Source organism: Notamacropus eugenii, chromosome 6 (assembly GCF_028372415.1).
Source record: "Notamacropus eugenii isolate mMacEug1 chromosome 6, mMacEug1.pri_v2, whole genome shotgun sequence".
NCBI lineage: Eukaryota > Metazoa > Chordata > Mammalia > Diprotodontia > Macropodidae > Notamacropus > Notamacropus eugenii.
Window position 1 is genome coordinate 150,903,250 of NC_092877.1, and position 25,486 is coordinate 150,928,735.

The window sequence follows — 25,486 nt, forward strand, 5'->3', positions numbered from 1 at the left end:
ACCGGGAGCTTTGAAGGCCTTGTGTTCCATCTCAGTTCTGGCCGACCCTTCCTTTTGATGGAAGAGCCCTTTGTCCATGGGCTTCTGAGTGACTTTTTGTGAAGTTCTAGTTTGTAAGAAATCATTTACTGTTGTTTCTCGTTGAATTTTATAATTATTGTTTTGATCTGCTACAAACTTCAGGGTCTGGGTGCCGTAGGTATTTGGGAGATGAGAGGTCTGCCTTTCACTTAGGAAGTGAGGATTATCGACTAAAAGTCACTGTGCCTTTCTCAAAAGAAGACTCCCCATAGCCAGCGCCTTGAGCTGTTGTACAATTTCTTTTTTGTCTATTCAGTTGGTACTTTGAAGAATAAACTATGTTTTCTGCTTTTAGTCCTTTATCACCCTTATTTTATTTTGGCTTTGATCCTCCCTGCAACTCTCTCTAAGGACCTCGTTATAGTCTTATCTAGTAGCTTTTCCTTTGTCTTTTCTCTCTTCGACACCTCTGCCACATTTGACATTGCCATACTCTTCAACTTCTTTCCTCCCTTGAAGTAAAAAGAAATAAATGTAGCATAAGTGAGCACAGAACAAAACTAAACAAATTGAGGATAGTAATAAATGCATCAACACCTGAGATTAATTGTGTACTGGAGAGAGAAGTAATTAGAGAAAGAGCAATAGGATATGCGTATAAATTATAATTTATATAATTGCAGCATGTGTTATGAATTTCATCATAGTTGACATATTACAGGTAACTAAGTCAAAAAAGGAAAATACATTATACTCATGATTTTTAAAAGTATAGTGTTTGTCTCTAGTGAAAAATTTTTTAACATTTTATTTTTTCCCCAATTATATATAAAAACAATTTTTATCATTCATTGTTTTTTTTAAAGTTTTGAGTTCCAAATTCTATCCCTTCTTCCTCCCCCATCCCCTTCCTGAGATAGTAAACAATCTGATATAGGTTATACTTGTGAGTCATGTAAAACATTCCCATATTAATCATTTTGTGCAAAAAAAAAAAGAAAAACAGAGGAAGTAAAAAATAGTACAGTTTCATTCCCAATGGATTCTTGAGGCAAAACGCCTTCCACATCCAGAGAAAGAACTGTGGAATTGAATTGCAGAATGAAGCAGACCTCTTTCTCTTGTGTTATGTTTTATTTTGTTTTGTTTTATGATTTCTCCCATTCATTTGAATTCTTCTATGCAACATGACTAAGGTGAAAATGTACTTAATAAGAATGTATGTGTAGAACCCATATAAGACTGCACACCGTGTCGGGGAGGGAGAGAGAAGGAGGGGATGGGAGGGGAAAAAAATCTAAGATCTATGGAAGTGATTGTAGAACACTGAAAACAAATAAAATTAAAAGAAATAAAGATTCTTTTTTCTTGATAAAAAAAATAGCATGATTTGGTGTGTGTATTCAGACAACATCAAATCTTTCTCTGGAGGTAGATGAACTAGTGAAGAATTTAATAGGCACTGAGTCTCAAGGAGGAGTTTGTCGTCTGAGCCCGTTGGGTTACACGTGGATGATGTCTTTAAGAATAGTTTGCATAAGGAACATTTCTTGTAATGAAGAGGCACCATTAAATCTTAGTGAAGTAGTTTCTTTGATGAGAAAAGCTACTGTGGTCCAAATAGATTGCTTTCTGAGGATCTAACAGCTGTTAGAGACATTAGAGAAATTGAGAGGAGTGGTTAATTAGCTGTTTATTAGACTGCTTCTGAAATATGAGACCTTTATATGAGTTTTTGATAATGCCAGATTATACTCAGTTCTTTGTTGAAGTACCTGAAGTGTTGGTATTCTTTGGTGCTGATTGAAGGCTCTGTATGCTTTAGATCAGAGGTTCCCAAACTTATTTGGCCTACTGCCCCCTTTTCAAAAAGTAGTACTCAGCTACCTCCTGCAAATCTACTTTCTCTAAACCTTAAAAGCTTTTTTAAAAATTGTGTCATTTCAAAAATATACATTTTGTGTTTTTTTTGAAATGGCACACCTTAAATTTAACAATTTGTTGTAATTTTGTGGTTTTTTTCCTGCATTGAAATTTTGATGACTCAATATTAGGTCATGTAATTGTATAATTTTGTAAACAAGTCATTACATGCACATATTCCTGTTGATACATGCTGGACTTCCCAATAATACATGATACACTCACCCGCCAACACTTTATTGATAAGACCCTGTCATCAGACTTGACCACTGATCAGTTATAACTTGCATTTTGTGTGTTTATTTGGAAAATAATGTCATCACTATGACTTTAACTGTTACATGACAGATGAAACATGTATGAACAGTTTTTCAAAAGTTTCTTCTTGCGTTATACTTTCAACAATTACACCTGAAGCTACTACCAGTCCCCCTGGACCGGTCCAACACCTGGGTAGCATTGCCTCTTTTGGAACCTCTGCAGATAAATGAGAGGGGAAAGAACTGTCATTCTGTAATAAAAGTTTAAGGTTTATTTGTATTTTCTTCCTTTGGAGCATAGATATAGAGCTGGAAGAGACCTCGAGGTCATGTAGTCTATCCCATACGTTTTATAGATGAAGACACAGGCTCTTTGTAGTTAAATGACACGCCTAAGGTCACACAGCTCAGTAGTAGGAGAATTAGGCCTTGAGTTGAAGTCCACTGACTCCAAACTCAACACGGCACCATGCCACACTTTCGCTCTAGAAGGACAAATGTACTTGTGTATGAATAGAAGCTGTAGAGACAACTGTAGAGTGTGAGACCAATCTTTTCCTTAAAGTGTTTTTAATCTACTTAGGTAGTATTGAGATCCTAGAATTCTAGACCTCAATCCAGTTTTTTTGTCATTTCTTGTAGGGTCTTTTGTAATAGCTTCTGGTCTTAGTTCCCTCTAATTTGTCTCCCAGAGTAATCTTTCTAAGCCAAGTCTGATCATATCATGCCCTGATACAGAAATTTTCAGTGGCTCTCCAATTTCCTGTAGGATAAAATTCAAACTCCCCATTCTGGCACGTAAAGGCCTTCCATAATCCAGCTTCTACTTAACCATTGCAGCCTTAACTCTCACGATTTCCCTTCACATATTCTACATCTGAGCTAAACAAAATTACTAGCTGTTCCCCAAATTCAGTGTTTTCTGTGTTTGTACATTTGCACAAACTTCTCCCAATACCAAAAATACACATCCTTTTCATCTCTCCTTCTTTAGAACCCTTGCCTTCAAGGCTTAGTTTTGGTGCTTCCCCTCCTTCAAGCTTCCCCCAAATCCTGCCAGTTGTTAGAGCACTTTGCCTTCTTGTATTATATTTATATGTTATTATATATTTACATTCTCCTGTATAAGGGAGGCTACTTGAGGGAAAGGACTGTTTTGTCCTTTTGTCCCTAGCACCTAATTTGATGCTTTGCACATAGTAAACAATTAATAAATATTTGTTCAATTAAGTGGAAATATACAGTATAAGCCTGTTTTTTGAGAGTCTCTGAAGTTATAATCAATCCTTGCTTGTTCCAGAAGAATTTGGGATTCTGTTAATGGAAAGTAGATTAACCAAATAGAAATACAGCACTCACTGTATGGAAAAGTAGAAATCACCCTGTTAGAAGCCAGTTTAATCTTCTGAGTGTTGTAATCCAACAAGCAGAACTCTGATTTAGATGCCTGATCCTATGCAGTTAATTGACAGAATTTATACCAAATGTACCAAAGTAAGGAAATTGGAGCTTGTTAGTGATCTGTTTTTGCAAACTTGGAAAGAACATCTTCCTGTTACAATAGAATTTTTAAAAATATGCATGTTTGGCCTTTAAAAATTTGTTTGTACCTATATGTGAGTGAGTTTCTCTTGCATTTTTATTACATTAGTGACAATTGATGCCCAAGATGATAGTATATAGTTTCCATTCACTTGAAGTTCAGTTTGATCAAATATGCTATAAACTTAAAATATAAACAAAATTATATAATAGCTCATTGACTAATGTTTGTGGATGTAGTATTTTATTAGTGCTATTAGTCATTGTGTTAATTATCATCAATAGTATTAAGATTCAAGATACCTGAGTCCTACCTCCTGTGTCATCATCGAGCTGTGTAACCTTCTGGGGACTCATTTTCATTCCTCATCAGTGAAGTGAAGGGACTGGATCAAGTCCTTTCCAGCTAGTTCTAAAGAATTATATGAAACTCTGAAATTGTATTCTTTTAATAATGCAAATGGACTTTTTCCCCATACTTTTTTCCCCTTCTACTTTTGATGATCTGTGTTGGATTTTAGTTGCTTGGCACTTTGCGTTGAAAAGATTGGTGATACTTGGTTAGATATGATTTGTTTCGTTTTCACACATATGGATTGGGAATGAGATTTAGTTACAAATAGTTCTGTCAGTGGTCTTTGTGACTGGAAAAATTTTTGGTGGGAGATTCATGTTACAGACTATTCATATTTCATAGAAATTTATCAGACTATATGTACATCAGGTCTTCAGAGGAAAATAGCTTTGTAGGCACTGAATTATGGTCATGACAAAGCTATGCCCTACAAGCTTTCTTAAGTGACCAGACTCTGTCTGTTAATATGGCCAGCCATCCTTCAAGTTTCCTCATCTGAAAAATCAGGGAATCTCACTGATGGTCCCTGAGGGCCCTTGTAGTTCTAATCTAATTTGTATGGAGTGCATATTGGTTTCAGAAGGTATAGGCTGGAGGGGCACACATCCATCAACGTTACTAAAAAAAGTTAAAACATTTCTGTACTAGCAGCACAGTCTTTGTTAAAATTTTATTTTAGCAAATGCTGAAGAATTTTTCTGACTTAGTTTTGAGAATCCATGTATATGGATTAATGTGACTTGAAAGGGGAGGGGATGGTTTCTGTAATAGAAAGCTGTTTCTTGTAATGATGTATTTCCAGATATGCTACTAGATTGTGTGACTGCAGATGGATTGAGGGGAAAGTATAAAATGATATAGATATAAGAGATATGTGACCTGGAAAGACAATGGAAAAGGTAGGTGTGGGCTGTCCTATCTGACCCATGATATTTGCATGTAAGAAGTAGAATAAAAACCTTACTGAAGGGTGTGTGTGTGTGTGTGTGTGTGTGTGTGTGTGTGTGTGTGTGTGTGTGTGTGTGTGTGTGTGTGTGTATGGAAAGAAAGTGAGGTGGTCACCTGGTGAGCCAGAGATACAGCAGATGGCCAGCTGGAGCCCTAGTTGTCTTGGTTTCCACAAAGCATTTTTTAAAAATTGAAAGGAAGGCATAGTTCTCAGTGTAGCTCCTCTCTTGAGGGTTTACGGGGATATGTGAACACAGTCATCTCAACGAGTCTGAAGAGATTTGGAGGCATTGAGATCTGGAAAACAGAACTCACACCAGGGAAAGTGTGGGGCATGCTGAGGGTCTCCCTGTTTCAGTGGAGATAATTATTGGCCTTGTTACTTAGCACCCACAGTTGTGGAAAGGACTTGAGAATTCTTTTTGATTCTCAGTTTCATGTTATCCATCTTTACCAATTTTTCTTGTAGGTAATATGGTTTCTTATACCCTTCTCTGTTACTAGGTTAAAAATACCTGGAGCCTAACTCTGTTGCTTTGTGTTTACCTTCACCTTGAACTTGAATTACCGGGAATCAAGTTTATTAGCATGGTTGTGGTATTCAAAACTTTATTAAACACTTTTATGGGCCAGAGGCTCTGCTAGGTAAGGTAAAGCCAAAACCAAACAGTCCCTGTCCCCCCAAGCCCTTACATTCTACTGGGGAAAACAAAGAAGCGAATACAAACTATACACAAAGAAACTGTTAAGACAGTAAGTCAATATTAATCACTGGAGATCAGCACAGGCTTCTCATAGGAGGCTGCGCTTGAGCCCAGCCTGAAAAGTGTAGGGGAGGGAGAGGATAGCTGGTACAGAGGCCTGGATGTGAGAGGGAATCAATACCTGGTACACAGAACAGTGAGTAGGCCAGTTTGTCCAGGAGTGTAGATGCTCATGGGAATGAGAGGAATGTGAAATCCTTCTGGAAAGACACAGAGGAGCCAGATGGAGGAGGACTTTAAATATGCAGCAGAAGACTTGGATGTGTATCACAGCTTCTGTGCAGTTCTTCTTCACATATTTCTATCAGCCGTTAACAGAAGGGCTACTTAATGCATTAGGGGTTGCCTTCTGTTTTGTTGTTTTTTAAATATTGTGGTATAACAATATGGAAAGAAAAGATTACTTGCCTTAAAGTTAACATAAATATTAAAAATAGGAGATTCTTTGGAAACCAGAGGTTCAGAACAACTATAGAAGATGTGAACGGTTATAATGTGTAAAACAGACTGGGCCAGATTGTGAAGGACTTCAAATGCTGAACAGGAATCCACATTTGTTTCTAGAAGCAATGGGAAGCAGGGGAATCACATTGTCAAACGTGTACTTTAGGAAAAATCACTTTGGAAGCTATGTGGAAGAATGATGATATGAGAAAGGTGTTTTAGAGGTTGAAACCAGATTTGGCAGCTGCTTGGTTATGTGTCCTGAGAAAGACTGAGGAATCAAGGATAACTCTAAAGTTGTGAACCAGAATGACTAGAAGAATGGTGGTGCCCTAGATAATAATAGGGATATTAGAAAAAGGGGTAGGTTTTAGGGGGAAAATGATAAGCTCTTTGGATATACCATATTGGAGATGAAGAACTGGAGCCTATGGAGGCCTTCAGTGAGTTTCTTTAAACATTGTTATAAGTCTTCGCTTAATATGAAGGTAGAATTTAATAGGTAAGTACTGATATTTGCTAGTATATGAATGGAACTCACAAATGTCTCTTTGGAGCATTGGTAGCCATGCTCTTTTTTGCCACTGTAGAGGGTTCTTCCCGTTTTTATCCTGGTTGCCGAAGTTACATGGCCAGCCCTGTGACCTCTGCTGTTGCATTTCACTCTCTCCTTCAAGCTTGGTTCCCAGTAGGGTTGGTTAGAAGGAATAAAGAAGTGGAAAGAAACTGAAGCCTGTGTCCCTTCATGGAGTGGTGATGAGAGGGAGGTGGAGGAAGGAAAGAAAAACCCTGTCTTGCTCCTGTTTCTTGGATCCTTTCCCACACACTGCCTCACCCCAGTTTGTTATCTTTTCCCCAGTACTGCTCTATCCTTACCTCAGTTTCAAGTTTATTTCCCCTAAGTCTCCATCCTGCTTCCTTGCCTCCATCCTGACTTTTCTCTCAGATCTGTAATCCCCAAATCCCTTTTAAAAATTCCAGGCCATGGAAGCTACTGCTGGTGGCTTGGAGATGGGAAGTACCTATTCCCAAGACTTGCTTCATAATAGATTTTGGTATTTCAAATTGGAATTTTTAGTAAGGGTGAGTAAAGTGTGTATAATATTGCAATAAAATTTACATTGTTCAGTTGTAGAAATTTTTACTAATGTCTACACTTCAAAGAATTGAAAGTAGTTAAAAACATTTTTTATTCTTGTCCATAAGAAAAAAATAGTTACCAAGGTGACATAGAAAATCGTTTTATTTGACAGTGTTCACACAGCACATGTTGTGCTCTGAATTACTTCATAGCTCCGCATCATGAGGTAGTATTCAAAATGGCAGACAATTAAGAAGTGATACATTCTTACGTACGGACAACAAATGATTAGTTTCAGGTAATATTTAAGTTGACATGTAATCTTGGTGAGCTAATGAAATTCTTTTGGGCCCCAAATAATTAATGAACACTCAAAACATTTCACTTTTAGGTATGTCTGACCCCAGCGATGATTCCACAACTCTTGGTGCTTCTAATGCAGCTACAGAAGAGCAGGATTCTGAGGTGATTGGGTGATTGTTCTACATTACTTTGAAAATTCAGGCAATCTCAGTAACATCTTCAGATTGTCCAAATTAGTCAGGCACTCTAAACATTAATTTCTTGTGTGAAAATTACAGCACTTTGGCCATGATTTTTTCCCTTTTGTAGAGAAGTATAGCTAAGAGTATTGATATCTCATGATTATTTTTCAGATCAAAGCTCTAGAACTGAAAAGGACTTCAGGGGTCATCTTATCTAACCCTTCCTCTGTGCATCCAACCCTATACCAGCTTTATTTTTTGTTGCTGTGCAAGTCTGTGATTTCATTAGTGTGGTGTGAGCTCCTGGCATGCGTGTAAATTCTCTGTCCGGAGGCAGATCAAGAGCCTGATCCTCGGGTAGTTTCAGAGTTTGCCTGTGGGTCCAAGGAGGGTTAGTGGTTATCTAGCTGCTGGTACATGCCAGAAGCAGAACTTTAACCGAGTTCACTGGTTCTAAGACCAGACGTCTAACCATTCAACCATGTTGTCTCTCAGACTTGGGGGTCTCCTTGTTACATGTGAAGTGAATATGATCCCATTGTGACTCTTTAAAATACTTGAGGTCAGCTGTTGCTTGTAACGGTTGAAGTTGTAGTACATGCATATACTTTTTCTAGTTCATCAAAACAAGAAAAAAGAAAATAAATATTTATATTATATTTCAATCCAAATCAAATCATTAAATGCTTCCTGCGCAGCACCTCTTACATAAGACTACCAGAGTCCAGTGAGAGGGTCTGCCCTGGGCAGCAGGCCTAGCTTTTGGGTTCAGACACCATCACTAAGTCATTGTACTGATTTGAGGACTTCTTTCTCCATATGTAAAGCAAAGATGTTGAACTTGACAGAAATGTTTAGAATTGGGAGAGACCTTAGAGACTGTTGCTGAACTCACTCAATTTAGAGATAAGGAGACAGGCTCAGTCTACACAGGTAGCGTACAAGGCTCTTTCCAACTCAGACCTATCATGGAAGACCCTGGGCTAGATGTTTGCAGTGTTCAAGATGGAATTCAAGTTACCTGGCTTTTGGAATCAGCTGACGGTGATTTAGAATCAGATAGTTAAATGAAGTCCCACAGTGTATAACTGGCAAAACTTGACATCTCTAAGCTCTTCAGCCCCTTTGGGTAAGATTCTTTTATTATTATTTATTTATTATAAAATTGTCACCTGCTATCTGATGAATCATTGTCCAGGTCAAACACTCTTGAGTCCTTAGAGACAGTGTTCAGACTGATTGGAACCCTGTGTCCTCATCTTTACCCTCCATTGCCGCTGTTGAACCAGCTCTCCAACAGGAGTACCAGAGGTCCTAGTTGGGAGCTAAGCCGTCTGGCTCTTTGCTCTCTGTGATGTCTCACCAGCCTCTGCCAGTCTCCTCCCATCTTTTGGCCTCTGGAAATGGTGTTTTAATGTACTGCTCTGTTCTTCTCTGTATCATCTTTGTGACTTCCTCAGTGATGACTCTCCTGGCTGCATTACTTTGTATATTTAGATTGTCTTTCTTCTTAGAATGTAAGTTCCTGTGTGTTGCCATCATAGGCATGGTTTCATGGATAATCCCCTTTTTCTGTTCTGCACATGTATATATGTACTCATTTTGTTTGGGATTTAAATTCAGGATTTTTTTTTTAATGAGGAAAAAAAGAATGTAAACTCAAGAGTGAAGACGATGTCCCACTTTTGTTTTTTTATGCCTTGAGGGAGAGACATTGTGGCCTAGTGTATGAAGAGCTGGCCTTGGAGCCAGGAAGGCTTTGGTTAAAGTCCTGCCTCTGACTTACTGTCTGTCATTTAACTTCTCAGTGCTCTAGGAATTTCTCCAAAACTTGACTCGTTACATTGCAGAGAAAAGTGGTGTTAAAGGTGGTAGGTATTAAAACAGGATTTTCTAGTACTCTGTAGATAGTAGAACCTAGCTTATGATGAATTACGTAGATGAAATCCTTATAGATTAGAAGAAGAAACAATAGAATCCCGAGCAGTCACCTTTGTTTCTGTACGTGTCTGTGTAGTGTGGTCACAGCAGATTGGCCTGCACTGTATTTAGCCATATCGCGCTGTACACAAGTCACTGACAGTTTGTGTCAAATTCTTTTATAGAACATGGTGAGATCTGGATGCAAGCCATGGCTTGCTCCTTCTGAGCTGTCATCCTGGGCAGGTCCCTTCACTCTATCTGCTTCATCTCCTGTCAGAAATGGATAATCATTCTTGCCACAACTTCCTCCTGTCGTGGTGGTGTTGAGGAAAGCTTTCTAACCCTTAGAGTTCTGGATTATTTTGAGCTAGTCTTTATACACAGAATAATTATTCTGTATACATACAATGCTCTATCAAGCAGTCCACCTATAAATACTTAAGTGGGTATTACTTACAAAGCATCATGGGGGAAACATGTATAAATTATAAGAGCTTTCAATTGAGATAAGAGATGGCATAAACAGGTGACAGAATACAAGTTGGTAAGTGTAAAGTGTTAAATGGGTGTTGCAGATGGTACATGCTCAGAAGAAGAGGAATACTTCTAGCTAGAATGGTCTGGAGAAGGCTTCACAGTTGGAGGGATTTGATCTGTGCTTTAAAGAATAGGTAACATTGGGATGGATAAATGACAAGGAGATAATCTTTCTCCAGGGTATGTGAACTTGGTTTTTATTTATGGCAAAGAATAGGTTCCAGAATCATGACATGCTCTGGTGGCCAAAGTACTAGATTAAGCATACACATTGTTCTACAGGAAGTGAACTTGGCAGGATGATCGTTAAAGGCAGTGCCAGGACCACCATCAAAGGTAGAAGAGTGGGCATTGCTGTTAAGGATACAGGTTACAGCTTGGTCGTTGTTGTAATCTAGGATATCCTTCAAGGGCCCCTCTGATGCTTGTTCAGCACTTTCTTAATATCATCATGTTTGTCAGATTTCTCCAGTAGCACATCAGGCCCATGAAAGATATAATAGAAGTAGAAACATAGAAGGACGTGCCTCTAAACTTCCACTCTGGGAAGACCTTGTCCATGACCTCAGCGTCTCATTAGCATGGATGGTGTTTTAGACAGCACTGTGCCCAAGGAGTCACAAATAGCCGTAACGGCCATCCTGAATATTCTGTAGTAGTAGTGTTGTAACTGTAGTCATGAGTTCTTCCACAATGTCAGAGTTGTCATAGATGACCTTGGCCAGGGGCCCCATGGATTACAGAGGCATTACTGAAAATGTCCGAGGAATTTTAGTTCTCACGATTCATTCCTGTTATAAACACAGGGACATCAGCAGAAGGGGCAGAGAGGAAGGTACTTTTAGTTCGAACCTTCAAGTGAGCCCTGACCTTTCCCAAGGTTGTTATGACACCAGTAGGGCAGCTGGGTGGTGCAGTGGATAGAGTCCTGGCCTTAGAGTCAGAAAGACTCATCTGTTCAATTCTGACCTCAGACACTTACTATCTATATGACCCTGGGCAAGTCACTTTGCCCTTTTTGCCTCAGTTACCTCATCTGTAAAATGAGCTAGAGAAGGAAATGATAAACTGCTGCAGAGTCTTTGCCAAGAAAACCCCAGATGGGATCATGAAGAGACAGACATGACTGGAAAACTATATACGCCAGTAGTGCACTCTACAACACATTGAATCCTAACATCTTCCCATTTAATATTGGGATCACGTTTTTAAGGTAGCTTTTCTATTGGTTGCCACCTTTCCATTCTCAGCCTTGACAGTGCCCCTGAACTTGGCATGAGTGGAGTCAGGGGAACATATGAACTGTCATTGAAGTCAGTGAAGGAGTTGCTGATGTCTTCTTTTTGCTTGAGTTGAATATAGCCCTGGTCAGGGGGTACCCAGTATAGCCAGATCCATTGACTCCAGTCTTTATCAGCTTCTCTCAGGGATGTGTCTGTAACAGCAGACATTGACACTGAGCCTGGAAGAAAAGCAAAGAGCCCCTCCCTCTTCTTTCCAGTTGCCAGCCTAGTACCTTATTATTACCCACCTCAGTTATAGAGATGCTCCCTAACCGATAGTCTCATCTCCTCTTTTCTCCCTCTGACCTCTCCTTTCTGTCACCATCCCACTGAAATGATTTCATACTGCTAACCTGTGCCTATGCTAGATTAGATTACATCATTCCTTATTAAATTCTGTCAATGAAAAAATCTTTGTCTACCTAGCAAAGTTCTAATTCCTTTACTTGGAGCTTTAAGCCTTGTTTAATATTGAACTACCCTGCCTTTCCTTCCTTATCTCAGATCGTGCCCTTCCTATGTTCCAGCCAAGCCGGACTGTTCCCTTACCTGAAATGGCCTTTCTCCCTATCCACACTTGAGTTTAGGCCCTTATCATCTCTCCTGAACTATCGAAGTGTCTCTCTAATTGGTTTCAGTACCCTAAGTACTCCAGTCTATTCACCATACTGCCAAAGCAGTATTTTGTAAGCACAGATCTGACCGTAGCACTGCCCTTCTCAATAAACTCCAGAGGAAGTACCTCTGGTTTTTAAAAGCCTGCACAAACCCACCCTCACATTACTACCCTTCCTACACATTCTGAGGTCCAGCTAAAAGGGCTTTCTCCCTGTTCCATATGGCACTTGCCACCTGTCTCTGTTTTTACACTGACTGTCAGCCCTCAGGCCTGTGATGCCCTTCCTCCACACTTCTGCCTCCCTCAAGAATCCCTTCACTGCTGGCCATAGTGCAGGCATTTCCTTCAGGAACCCTTTCCTGATTCCCTCAATTGCTAGACTCCTCCCTTACCAGTTTGTGTTTTACTACCTTGCATTTGTTCTGTTATGTAGTTAAATATATTCTTAGGCCCCTTAATAGAATAAAGCTCCTCAGGCATAGGAATGACTTCATTTTTCCTGCTTCTCTCTAGTATATGGCATAGTAGTTGTTGACTCTGAGCCTTCTGTGCTTACCAAATTCCTGTCCGTCCTTCAAACCCCAACTCAGAAGTAATGTAAAAATGAAAATTATCAATAAAAGTTTACTAAAACAAACAGCCTCTAATGTCATCTCCTCCACGAAGACTTCCCTGAGTTCCTGCCCCCCCAAACAAAACAGCAGACCTTTCCCTTCAGACCTCAGTGCATTGCACTGATCTCTGTGTGTCCTTTCCCCCATTACAGCACGAAGGCAGGTGTCTCATCTGATCACAATAGTGTGTCCTCTTCATTGCCGAGAATAGCGTTCTGCTCACAGCTACTCAGTAGATTTTTACTGAATCGATCTTTTGTTTGTATTTATAACATTTCACATTTTACAGCTACAGAATGCTTTATATATATGATCTGATTTGGTCTTCACAATGGTTCTGTCAAGTGGGTAGGCAAGAACATTATGAGACATTATTATATGATACCAACAGTAAGCAGCAGAAGTGTTTGCTTCAGGGCCCCAAACTTACCATTGGTGAGATAACCATAGCACTTACGCTGTAAGTATTGCCTGTATTACTGTTGTTACTATTAGCTGAAGTTTGTGCTTTGACACTTACTAAGTTCTCTACACTTATTACTTATTGGAACTTACTGAAACCCTGTGAGATCTTATCTGTTATTCCTATTTTGCTCATGAGGAAATAGAAGATCAGAGAGTTTCCAACCTGCAGTGATGTGGGGCAGGATTTCAAATTAGGTTTTTATATTTTTTAATTAAAATTTCATTTATTTCATTAAATATTTTCCAATAACATATAAAAAAATTTAACAATCACTTTTAAAAATTTTGAGTTTCAGATTTTCCCTCCTTTCTGTTCCTTCCCAGTCCTTGAGAAGGCAAGCCATTTAATATTGATTATACATATGAAGCCATGCAAAATGTAATTCCATATTATCTATGTTGCAAAAGAAAGCACAGACAAAAAATAAAACAAGAGAAGAAGTAATTTTGTAATGTATACGTTAATATGCTTCAGTGTTTATCAGTTCTTTCTCTGAGGTGGACAGCATTTTTCATCATGGGTCTTTTGGAATTATCTTGGATCATTCAGACCAGATCTTTCCGACACCAAGTGAAAATTCTGCTGTCCTGTACCGTTTCTCATGTTTGTAGGTCAGGAAGCTGAAGCTCAGGAAGGTTAAGTAGTTCTAGTTTGCCCAGGGTTACAAGTAGCAAGAGGCAGAGCTGGGAATTGAATAAGGACATGAGAAAGTTGGGGATATGGTAGAAATAGAAAATGAAATAAGGTACAGATTTAAATGGGATGAGCAAGAAATTTTTAAGATTATGCAGGATTAGGCTTGAGCATTTCTGAGTAAATGGCAGTGCTGTGTCCTGAAGCTTCACTTCCTTCTAACCCTAAATAGTAATAGGTACAGTAACATGCAGCTACGTTGTTCATCCTGGTTTTTCAAAGAGGTGATGTCTTGTCTTGTGCGTGAATTGTCTTGAAGTCAGGTGGAGTTGCATAGTCATCAGCCTTACTCTCTCTTTCTGAGTCATGAAAGTCCAGTGGCAGGACAAAAGGCAGGACTCCTGGTGGTGGTCCAGGGTGCAGTGAATGAACTTGGTGTCTTTGATGTCTGACCAAGTAAGTACTCCTAAGTAAGCACTCCCCAGTGCCTGCTCCAGCTGCTTTCATGGCATGTTCTCATTCACCCACTGCACCAGGAAAAGCCTTCATAAGCTTACTGCAGACAGCCCCTAACTCATCAACAAGTTTGATGCCTGCCAGTTACCCTCAACCTGATTTTGCCCATCTACTCAGATGGTTTACTAGATCTGGCCCCTGTGTATGCTGCAGCTTCTTGGAGCTACGGTTGAAAGTTGGGTCAAGGTGGATGCCAAAGGTAGATGAGCAGCCCTGAGAGGGGCTCACCAAACCCTCCCACCAGAGGTGCTAGTCTTCCATGAGCACCCGTACACCTCCATGCAAACACTGCATATACAACTGACTGATCAGCCACAGCCGATGTTACCATGCACACTCAGTGTTGAGCCTGTCTTGCGTAGCTTTGCCTTGGGCAGTCTTTACCTGTAGCCTGGCCTAGATAGTATTAAATTATATGAACAATACGTAGTAGAAGTGGCTTCTACAGTGGGAAAACCTAGCATTGGTGAGGTAAGGATAATACTTACGCTGTGAATGTTGTCTTAGAAACATACAGTAAGCCTATCAGCCTGGCAGTTGGAAGGCTGTTGTGTTGTGTGCATTGCGACTAACCTTCTTTGAATAAGGTACATGAACAATGCAATCCAAGTGTTTTTTGAGTGCTTACTCTGTGTCAGGCACTTTTCTAGGCACTAGGGGATAGAAATAGAAAGACAAACTTCTCTGCTCAGATATTCCTCTCAATATTGATTATTTCATTGTGTATCCTGACCAAGTTTAGATTATTTGAAAAATAGGCTAAGCAAAGTTGGTTTCCTTGTATTTCTTCAGGTTGTTCAAAAAGCATGTTCCAGCCTTGGCAGAAATTCATTTTCATGATAGAGATTGTTGTGGCCTTTCTACTGTGAATTTTACCAAGACTGTTGGTTCAGACTTAACTAAGGAAAAGATAACATTCCCCCCGTTTTTGGCAGGCATTATCAATAATCCATTGAGCACAGGTTGCCTTTTTCTTTTTATTGTCTCAAGCCGTAGTTGGAACAGTTAATACAGAAACTTTTCTGCCTTGTCCTGTTCCTTCCCTTCTCTTCTTTTCTTTCACACTAATTAGGTTTGTTCTCTCAGCTGTTTGCCTTCCATCTCATATGACAAATGCTTAAACATTTAGTTATTCTTTACAAGAAAATATAACATAGTTGAGAGAACAAAATACGTACTGAATATATGCTTAGTAATTAGATGAAGTCAGGAGCTCTCTTCATTTAACTTTAAGTTCCTTTTGGACAATTTATGTTATGGATTGCTATCAAAACTTGTATAGCCATGAGTAGTGTCATTGTTGTCACAAAAATAAACTTCCCCTCTGTTAATTCCTTGCATTATTAAAAAAGATTTTTTACTCCTTGAGTATGCCTTTTAATAATGTACTTCCTATTTTTCATTAGCATGTATCAAATCTAGATTGGGCTATTGCTTTAATATACCAAGGCACATTCTCACAATTTAAGAATGTGGTTAATAATTGCTAGAAAAATTCATTGAACTTTATCAGTTTACATTTCATATCATTAGTATCCTGGTGTGGTGGAATGAAGTTAGGAGACATGGTTTCAAGTGGTCGTGGAGTCAGGAGAGATAAATTCAAATCCTGTCTCCAAAGTTTACCAGCTGTGTGATCATGAGCAAGTCACTTAATTTTTAATGAGCCTCATTGTCCTCTTTTGTGAAGTGGAGATAATAATACCTGTAGTAACTTAGCAGATTGTTGTGAGGATTTTTAAAAAAATTAAAAATTTAAAAATTTATTTATTTTTAGTTTTCAACATAACTTTGAGTTCCAAATTTTTTCCCCATCTCTCCCCTGCCTCCACCCCATAACGCCTTATTCTGATTACCCCTTCCTTCAATGAGCCCTCCCTTCTATCACACTCCTGCCTTCCCTTATCCACGTCTTCTTTCTTTTCTTGTAGAACAAGATAGATTTCTGTACCTTATTACCTGTATTTCTCATTTCCCAGCTGTATGCAAAAACAGTTCTCAACATTCATTCCTAAAACTTGTGAATTCCAATTTCTCTCCCTTCCTCCCCCCCCCCCCCCCCATGCTCACTGGGAAGGCAAGCAATTCAATATAATATGTGTAGTTTTGCAAAATAGTCATGTTGTGTAACATTAACTATATTTCCCTCCATCCCATCCTGCCCCCCATTTATTTTATTCTCTCTTTTGACCTTGTCTCTCCCCATGTGTTTACTTCTAATTGCTCCCTCCTCCCAATTGCCCTCCCTTCTATCATTCCCACCCACCCCACTTATCCCCTTCTCCCCTACTTTCCTGTAGTGTAAGATAGATTTTCATACCAAATTGAGTGAGCATGTTATTCCCTCCTTATGCCAAATGTGATGTAAGCTTCATGTTTCCCTCTCACCTCCTCCCTTTTCTCCTCCATTGAAAAAACTTTTTCTTGCCTCTTTTATGAGAGATAATTTGCCTCATTCCATTTTTCCCTTTCTCCTCCCAATATATTCCTCTCTCTTACCCCTTACTTTTATTTTTTTAGATATCATCCCTTCCTATTCAACTCACCCTGTGTACTATCTGTATTTGTGTGTGTGTGTGTGTGTGTGTGTGTGTGTGTGTGTGTGTGTGTGTGTGTGTGTAATCCCTCTACCTACCGAAATACTGAGAAGAGTCTCAAGAGCTACAAATATTACCTTTCCATGTAGGAATATAAACAGTTCAATTTTAGAAAGTCCCTTATGATTTCTCTTTCCTGCTTGCTTTTTCATGCTTCTCTTGATTCTTGTGTTTAAAAGTCAAATTTTCTGTTCAGTTCTGGTCTTTTCATCAAGAATGCTTGAAAGTGTTCTATATCATTGAATGGCCATTTTTTTCCCCTGAAATATTATACTCAGTTTTGCTGGGTAGGTGATTCTTGGTTTTAGTCCTAGTTCCTTTGACTTCTGGAATATCATATTCCAAGCCCTTTGATCCCTTAATGTAGAAGTTGCTAGATCTTGTGATATCCTGATTGTATTTTCACAATACTCTAATTGTTTCTTTCTAGCTGCTTGCAATATTTTCTCCTTGACCTGGGAACTCTGGAATTTGGCTACAGCATTTCTAGGAGTTTTGGAATGAATTCTCTCCATTTCTTCAGCCTCTTAGATCCAGGTTTTTTACAAGACTTAGCTCATGTGACATCTTTTACATGAAGCTTTTCTTGATACCCCCATTCCTAGAGCCCTTTTCTCCCCCGTTACCTTATAGCTATTTTGCAAATGTCTATTTATGTACATGTTTGTTTACTCTAATAAAATATAAGATCTTTGAAGGCAAAGACTTTTAATTTTGTCTTTTTTAAGACATTAGGTATGGTAAGGAAGTGTGAGTACTTAAATTCTTATGAATTTATTTGCTATTGAGAAGTAAATAAGTGATAGGGCAGTTGGTTGGCTTTGGGGAAAAATGGTTGTGAAGGAAATAATGGGCAGCATGGTTGAAGGTATGAGGCATTTGGGGTGGAACTTAAACGTGTGTAGGCAGAGGGGAAGGAGCTAGTGGAGAAGAGAGGGGATTACAGATAATTGGTGACGCAATTACTTGGCCAGTGAGATACAGTGGAGTTTGTGTGTGAGGAGATGGAACCATGAGCCTTAGAAAATCAGGAACAGGAGGGTAAGAAGGGCAGGACCAATAAAGATACACTGAGTCCTTTGGAAACAGCAGTGTTGCCACTACATCTTACAGAAAGTTACTTGCTTTTAAGTAGTTTTCCTTATCTTCAAACAGAGTGGGAAGAATCACTAAGCTTTTCTGTCCTCTAAAGCTTCAGGTATCTAGTTACATTATCTTCTCTCTCACATATCTGTAAATAATGCCCATGTTGAAATACTAGCAGAATATTAACACAAAGGCAAAATCACAGCAAAAATGGAGGCTATTTATTACCTGTTATTTGTTATTTCATATTAATATCATCTTGATTTGTTTTCTTCTTTAGGAGTCTACCATGGATCAAGAATCTCTCAAAAATTCAGCGGCAGAAATTCCAGTGACCAGCAATGGAGAAGTGGAAGATGCACATGAGCATGGCTTTAGCAGGGTATGACATATTTTTTTGGTTTTAAAGCAATGAATCACTAAATCATGATTAATCTTAAATGTCAAGGTAAAAAGTAACAGACAAAAGTTAGCATAAGAATACTTTTTGGGAAAGGGTATTTCTAAATATCAATATGATGTGATGAACAAGGCCATGTTCTGTTAGGTATGTAGCAAAATTAAGCTATAAATTAATAACCATTTGAGATTTCCATTTTATTACCAGAATAGCACTGTTCCTAAGATTTATAATGCTAGTAGAGCTAGTATACACAGGCTGCCACATAAAACCAGTGAGGAACTTTGAAGAAGGACAGGAGTAAAAGATGTTTTCAAGGAAATATATAAAAAGTCACACTGGAAGAGTGAGGGGTGATAGGTGGACAGCCAGTGGTATCCTCAAGATGTTGGAAAGAAACAGGAAGATTCTGCAGCATGTTGAATAAGCCTCCTGTGGCAAACTTTTGGAAAGGACCTGGACAGGAGTTGTACAGGATGAATAGTTCTGGTTGTACTGAGGTCCTTATCGTTGGAGAGCACATCGGTACAACGAGATCCTAGATCCATTGGAGTTCATAGAATGATGCTGTAGGTGAAAAAAAAATGTCAATGTCGATTGCCCGGTCTGAAGTCGACCTCTTCCAGTCTCTTATGTACGTGCTCTTAGTACAGTACTGTAGTTCCCAACCAAACCCACCTTGGTCTTACACTAGCTAGCTTGGGCTTCTTAATTATAGGCACAAATAAACTTCGTGAAAAATGGAAACCAGTGGGGCCTTTTGTGCTTATGATTCTTCTGTCTTTCAAAGTTTTAAGTCTAACCTGAGTTGGAAAAACTTCTTTGAACATAAAATATTTCCTTCTGTAGTTTTAAGGATATATTCATGTGAGTATTTAGAACATGTGAAATGTGTAAAAAGAATATAAATATATGATCTTGTTTCCTGAGTTCTAGAAGAACTTTTCTGAAATATTTAGTTACACAACTGGTTGCCCACCACCACATACATGCTTCTTTTTGCTGAAAAGGTAGTTTTAGCCCATTTAGGAAATCCTTTAAAAAATGTAGGTGATTTAAGATAGCATTTTCTCAGTCTTTTTTTTTTTATAGTATTCATAGACATATTTATTTGTTTGTTGGTTTAGAACATAGGTACTTAAGATTCTTGTGTGTATCACAGACCCATTTGGCAATGTCTGATGGAAGCCTGTGAGTCCTTTTTTTTTTTTAATTTTTATTAATTTTATTTATTTTCACTGTTCTGCAATCACTACCATATAACTTAGATTTCTTTTTCCCTCCCTCCCCCCTGCATGCCCCCTCCCTGCCCAAGACAGCATACAATTTTATATAGGTTCTACACATACATTCCTATTAAATACATTTTCACCATAGTCGTGCTGTATAGAAGAATTGAAATGAATAGGAGAAATCGTGTAACAAACCAAAACGTAATAAAAAAGAAAATGATCTGCTGCATTCTGCAATTGAATTCCATATTCTTTCTCTGTATGTGGAAGGTATTTTGCCTTAAAAGACCATTGGGGAATTTTTTTTTAAGTCCTTGCATTGCAGTGAAGTTCCAAGTCTACCAGAAAAAAACTCTCACAGACTGTGGTTGTTGCTGTGTACAAAGTTCTCCTGGTTCTGCCTCTTTCACTCAGCATCAGATCATATAAGTCCTTTCAGGCCTCTCTGAAGTCTCCCTGTTCATCATTTCTTATAGCACAATAGTATTCCATTACATTCATATACCACAACTTGTTCAGTCATTCCCCAGTTGATGGGCATCCCCTTGATTTCCAGTTCTTGGCCACCACAAAGAGAGCAGCTATAATTACTTTTGTATATGTGGGACACTTTCTCATTTTTATGATCTCTTGAGGATACAGTCCTAGAAGTGATATTGCTGGGTCAAAGGGTATGCATATTTTCATAGCCCTTTGGGCAATTTTCTTTCATTCTTAAGTTAGGTATGTATTACTGTTCCATGATGAAGCTAGGCTTCAGTTAAGTGTTTTTTAAGTATATAGGTTTCCATAGTATCCAAAAAGCAATTAGTAGGAAATGATTCTTGAAAATTTTTATTGCTTAAAAGTTTTAGGGATTGATTCCAGTTGTTTGAAGTAAAAATCTTTCATTGTGCCCATTTAAAAAAAGATGAATTTCCTGATGTAATGTGTATTGACTAATATTGGAAAAGATCCACCTCAGCTTCAAACTAGATTTGAAGTATCTTTATCACAGCATATTCTGGACATGGACTTTCAGCTCTCTGAGTCAGCATAGAATGTCTTACAGATGAAACAAACTCTTAAAAATCTGAGCACGTATAGTGTTTTCACTCTGGTTTTCATTCATTCTTATGTTTGACAATGTGAAGACTCACTTGTTTCCTAAAGGACTTTATACTGTGTACCACAGAATTTGGTGTACAAGTGATAAACCTTGAGTTTAAAAAACAACTCCATGTATGTCATGTATATAGTTAAGAGATGAACTGTTATCAGTTAGCTTTTAGGCAGCACTGAAAAAAGTAGAAGATGAAGTTTTTGGTAGGATCATAGGGTTTGAGATGTAGAACTGCTTGGGACCTTAAGGAACATCCAGCTCAGCCCACTCTTTTTTATAGATGACAGAACCGTGGCCTGCATGGGTAAAGTGACTTGTCCCAGGTCACACTGGTGGTGACTGGCAGAGCTGAGATTCAATAGACTCTATTGATTACAGACTTAACACTCTCTGCTATATGATGATAACAAGAATTTTAGCTAGTTATAAAATAAGAAAGTATTAAGGTGTTTATTCATGAAGAATACTATACCAGAGAAATGAAAGCCAATAAATAAATGCACTTCTTTGAGAACTTACTGGTTTCTTCATGTCTTGCTGTCCCTTGGATTCTTGTCCTAAATTGTCTCTGTAAAATCCTACTAGAAGGAAAAAATGCATTCTTCATATTCCCTCCCCCCAAAATGGTTATGAACTTTATGGCATGATCTGACTAGAAGGCTGCTTGACAACAGTAAGCCAGTCTCTTCCCTTCACCTCCTTAAGTAAAAAGAATTCTAAACCCAAGCTTCAATTTCTAATGCTGCCTGCTCCTATTGTAAACAAACACATCACCCTGACCTCCTGTCCTTTCAGCCAGGCAGAAGTTTGGAGCCCTTTATTTAAAAGACCCTTGTCCATAGAGATCAATCAGTGGAACAGATTAGAGCACACAATATAGAGATGCAAATGAAGCTTGTAGCCTACTATTCAATAAACTCCCAAACTCCAGTTACTGAGGTAAGAACTCACCGTTTGACAAAAACTGCTAGGAAAGATCAGCAGCAATTTAACCCAGATTAGGTGTAGACTAACACCTCACAAGGTGTACATACCCAGGGAAGCTCCAAATGGATACATGATTTAGATATAAAAGTTGAATGAATAAGTTTGAGAAATTATCTTTTAGATCTATGGATAGGGAAAGAATTTATGACCGGACAAAGGATAAAAGAGATTCACAAAAGATTAAAAATAGACAATTTTGATTGCATAAAATTTAAAAGTTTTTGTGCAGATATAATACATCCAAGATTAAAAGGGAAACAATTAATGGGGAGAAAACCCTACAGTAAATTTCTCTGACAGAGATCTTGTTTCCAAGGTAGGTAAGAAACAGATTCAAATTTATGAAACTAAGAGCCATTCTTCAATTGATAACGTGGTCAGAGGATGTGAACAGGAAGTACTCAAGGAAAGAAATTCATAATATCAATAGCCATATAAAAAATTCTCCAAAATCATCTGTAATTAGGCAAGTGTAAATTATGGCTATGCTGGGTTCCACCTCTCAGCCGTCAGATTGGTGAAGTTGGCAAAGTGACAGACATTGGATGGACTTGAAGAAAACAGGCACATTGGTGTGCTGTTGGTGGAGCTGCCGTTCCGGAAAGCAGTGTGATACTATGCCCCACTTAAACTCTGCACACCCTTTGACTCAGCGATGCTGCTGCTAGCCCCGTGCCCCACAGAGATCAAAGAAAGAGAAAAGGAACATATATATGAAGTATTTATAACAGCTCTTTTTGTGGAGGCAAAGAATTAGAAACTGGGGAGGGGTGCCCAGCTTTTGGGGAATGGCTGTACACATCATGGTATATGCATGTGATAGAATACTATTGTGCTGCAAGAAATGATGAAGTGAATGACTTCAGAGACGCCAGGGAAGACTTGTGTAAACTGAGGCAATGTGAAATGAGCGGGACCAGAGCCAGAACCACTTCTACAATAATAGCAGTGTTGTAAAGGCAGGAAGAGCTTTGAAAGACTTGCTTGCTTGCTCGTTTGTTGGGGGGGAGGGCACAGCTAAGGTGGGAATTTGTTTTGCTTGACAATACATATTTGTTATAAGCGGTTTTTTTGTTTTGTTTTTTTCAATGGGGATGGCAGTGGGGAATGGGAGGGAGAGAAAATAAATGCTTGTTAGTTGAAAAAATTAAAAATAAATTAGTTTATCTTTATCATTGTTCAGGCAGGCATTCGAAATGTTAAATTGCTTTGCATAATGAATTTTTAAGGTCTACAAGATCTTGTCATTATAAATTTACAAAATCTTTGTTCCTTTAATAACAGTAAGTTGGAGAGTAATTATGTCCCTATATAACAACACTTTTATATTACTCTTTTACTTTGGCCCAAATTCATTGAGTAAGTACAGTTATTAAAATTGTATTGTATGATGTTGTGGTCATGGGCAGTGAAAACTACTAAGTCAAAAGTTGTTGTCACCAAAAGAATTTTAAAGATGTTTTCCTTAACCAGACTTGTGGAGAAATTTACATAATTTTACTTTTCACCAGTTTTCCCCTTCTGTATACTCATTAGTGTCTGAACAGTGTGTTGTAGCTTTACTCACTTTACGTGGAGCACTTTGACAGTGTTGCACAGACTCAGGGTATTCCTAAGTTTGATCATAACTTGGCTGCCCAGTAGGGGCTGCTATTACCTAAGCTGTGGAATTGGAGAGAGCACATTTTTAGGTGATGACAACTGCCTAATTCTTGCTTCATTAATGGTTTGCTTTTTTAACCTACTCATCAGGATCTTGGTGATACTCTTGTATTCACATTCTAAGACTCTCAAATATGTAGCTTGGAGGTTGTAATGAAGAATATTCAAACAGAAAGAATATTTTGTGCTTCACTGACTCATTGGCCATCTTTACACCTCTCTAGGTTGAATTCCTCTTGTAAGATAGGTGTAGGATAGCTGGCAATGGAGCCATTTCGAGTGATGTTAGCATTAATCTGCTTTCACTGGAAAGCCAAATGTTTCATTTTTCTCTCTCTCGGCACGTCCAGTGTATAGGGCTGCCATCTCTTCCCCAGCATGATACCTGCCCTCAAATACTTTGTGAAGCCTGAAACTGTAAAATAGTTCATCTCACAGTAGTCAAGATAAACTCAAACTGGCATTCATCAAGAGCCATTAACACCAATGTAAGAAGATGATTCAGGGGCCGGATCTCTTGGCTAAATATTGGTTATAAGAGCAGCAGTAAGAAAAAATACTTGCTCCCCAGTGATTTCAGAAAATCTTTGGCACAGTGTCTGTCACAGAGCTCGAAGTGCTCCTGAAGTGCAGGAGACTGAGTGTGCCGAGACTGCCCATGGTCTCTTAAGAATCAGAGTTACCATCAACCCAAATTCATGCCTGAGTGAAGAAAATGAGTAAACCTTTTTATTTGTGTTACATAAAATCTCAGTCTGCAGTAAAATAAAATTAAAAGTTTTCTTTTCCATTCGAGGCAAATGGGAAATAATTCTGCTCTTCCTCCCTCTCCTCAGGCTTTTTAAAAGCTTAAAAATATTTAAGAAAAACTGCATAGTATTTTTTGACGTCATAGCATGTATCTGAAATAAACGCTGTTATGATGTCTGCTACAAGTGTCAGGGCTCCACTTTGTAAGTGGTTCTTATGATGCTGCCTTTCCCTTACTTTAGCCACTCCCCAACACTGTGCTTTGCATGTAATAGGTTCAGTGTTGGCATGTTGGTATCAATATTGGCGAGTTCATTGGTTAATTATACCTTCAGCCGTTTTAAGGACTGATAAAATAAAAGGATAGAGAAATGATACTTTCAGCTTTGTAAAATTTAAGTTGGAGGTAGAGTTTTTTCATCTTCCAAGTACTTGCCTTTTGAGGTGATACTTTTCAGATAAAGTATCGCATAATTTAAAAGTGTGTGTCTCTGAGAAAATTAAATTATACTAACCATTCTGTATCAGGCCCCCTGTTGATGAACAGCCTGTACTACAGTGGTAGCTGTGAGAAATGAAAGATAGGGCAAGATGCTAGAATTGTTTGGTTCAGTAAGACTCGGCAACTGATTTGATATAAAGGAAGAGTAAAAGATATTAATAATAATTTACATAAAACTTAAGAAGTGACAGCACTTTAAGGTTTATAAAATCTTTTATTTGAACCTTAGCTCTTTCATGTAGAACCACAGGTCCCATTTTATAGGCAAAGAAATTGAGACTGGGAAGGCTAAGTGAATTATTCATAATTACACAGCTGTTAAGCATCAGAGGTAGGGGGTTTAAACTCCATGTCTGGAATTCTATTTACTTTAAGCTCCTTGAGAATAGAAACTGTTTCATTCTTTGTATGTGTATCCCTCTTGCCTAGCACAATTCCTGGCACATGGTAAGCACTTAAGAAATGTTTATTGATTGATTTATTATACCAAATTGCTTTCCAAGGATGATTCCAGAAAAATCTGATAACAGGTAGGATGGAGATGCTCTCAACAGAAACAGGAAAGTTTGAAGAAATAAAAGGGTTAGAGAGAAATCTGATTAATTCTACTTTCGACTTGTTGTATTTGAGATGCCAGTACAACAAGAATTCTTAAGCATTTTTTGTGTCATGGACTCCATTGACAGTCTGAAGCTGATGGACTCCTCAGATTCTTTTAAAATTTATTTTAAAAAATATAGGATTACAGAGGAAA

At 38.4% G+C, this 25,486-nt stretch overlaps 1 protein-coding gene across 7 annotated transcripts in view; it reads left to right on the forward strand.

The window, feature by feature from the left end:
• ARFIP1 (ARF interacting protein 1) overlaps positions 1-25,486 on the forward strand; it is a 149,927-nt gene that overhangs the window by 13,890 nt on the left and 110,551 nt on the right. For 4 of the 7 annotated variants that reach the window (XM_072621275.1, XM_072621274.1, XM_072621269.1 and 1 more), the window contains exon 2: positions 18,378-18,479. In XM_072621275.1, coding sequence (XP_072477376.1) covers positions 18,387-18,479 — 93 coding nt within the window. In that variant the 5' untranslated portion in view covers positions 18,378-18,386. Of the gene's footprint in view, positions 1-7,510; positions 7,637-7,729; positions 7,804-18,377; positions 18,480-25,486 lie in introns of those variants that run through there. The other 3 variants (XM_072621270.1, XM_072621273.1, XM_072621271.1) reach the window with 2 other exon arrangements.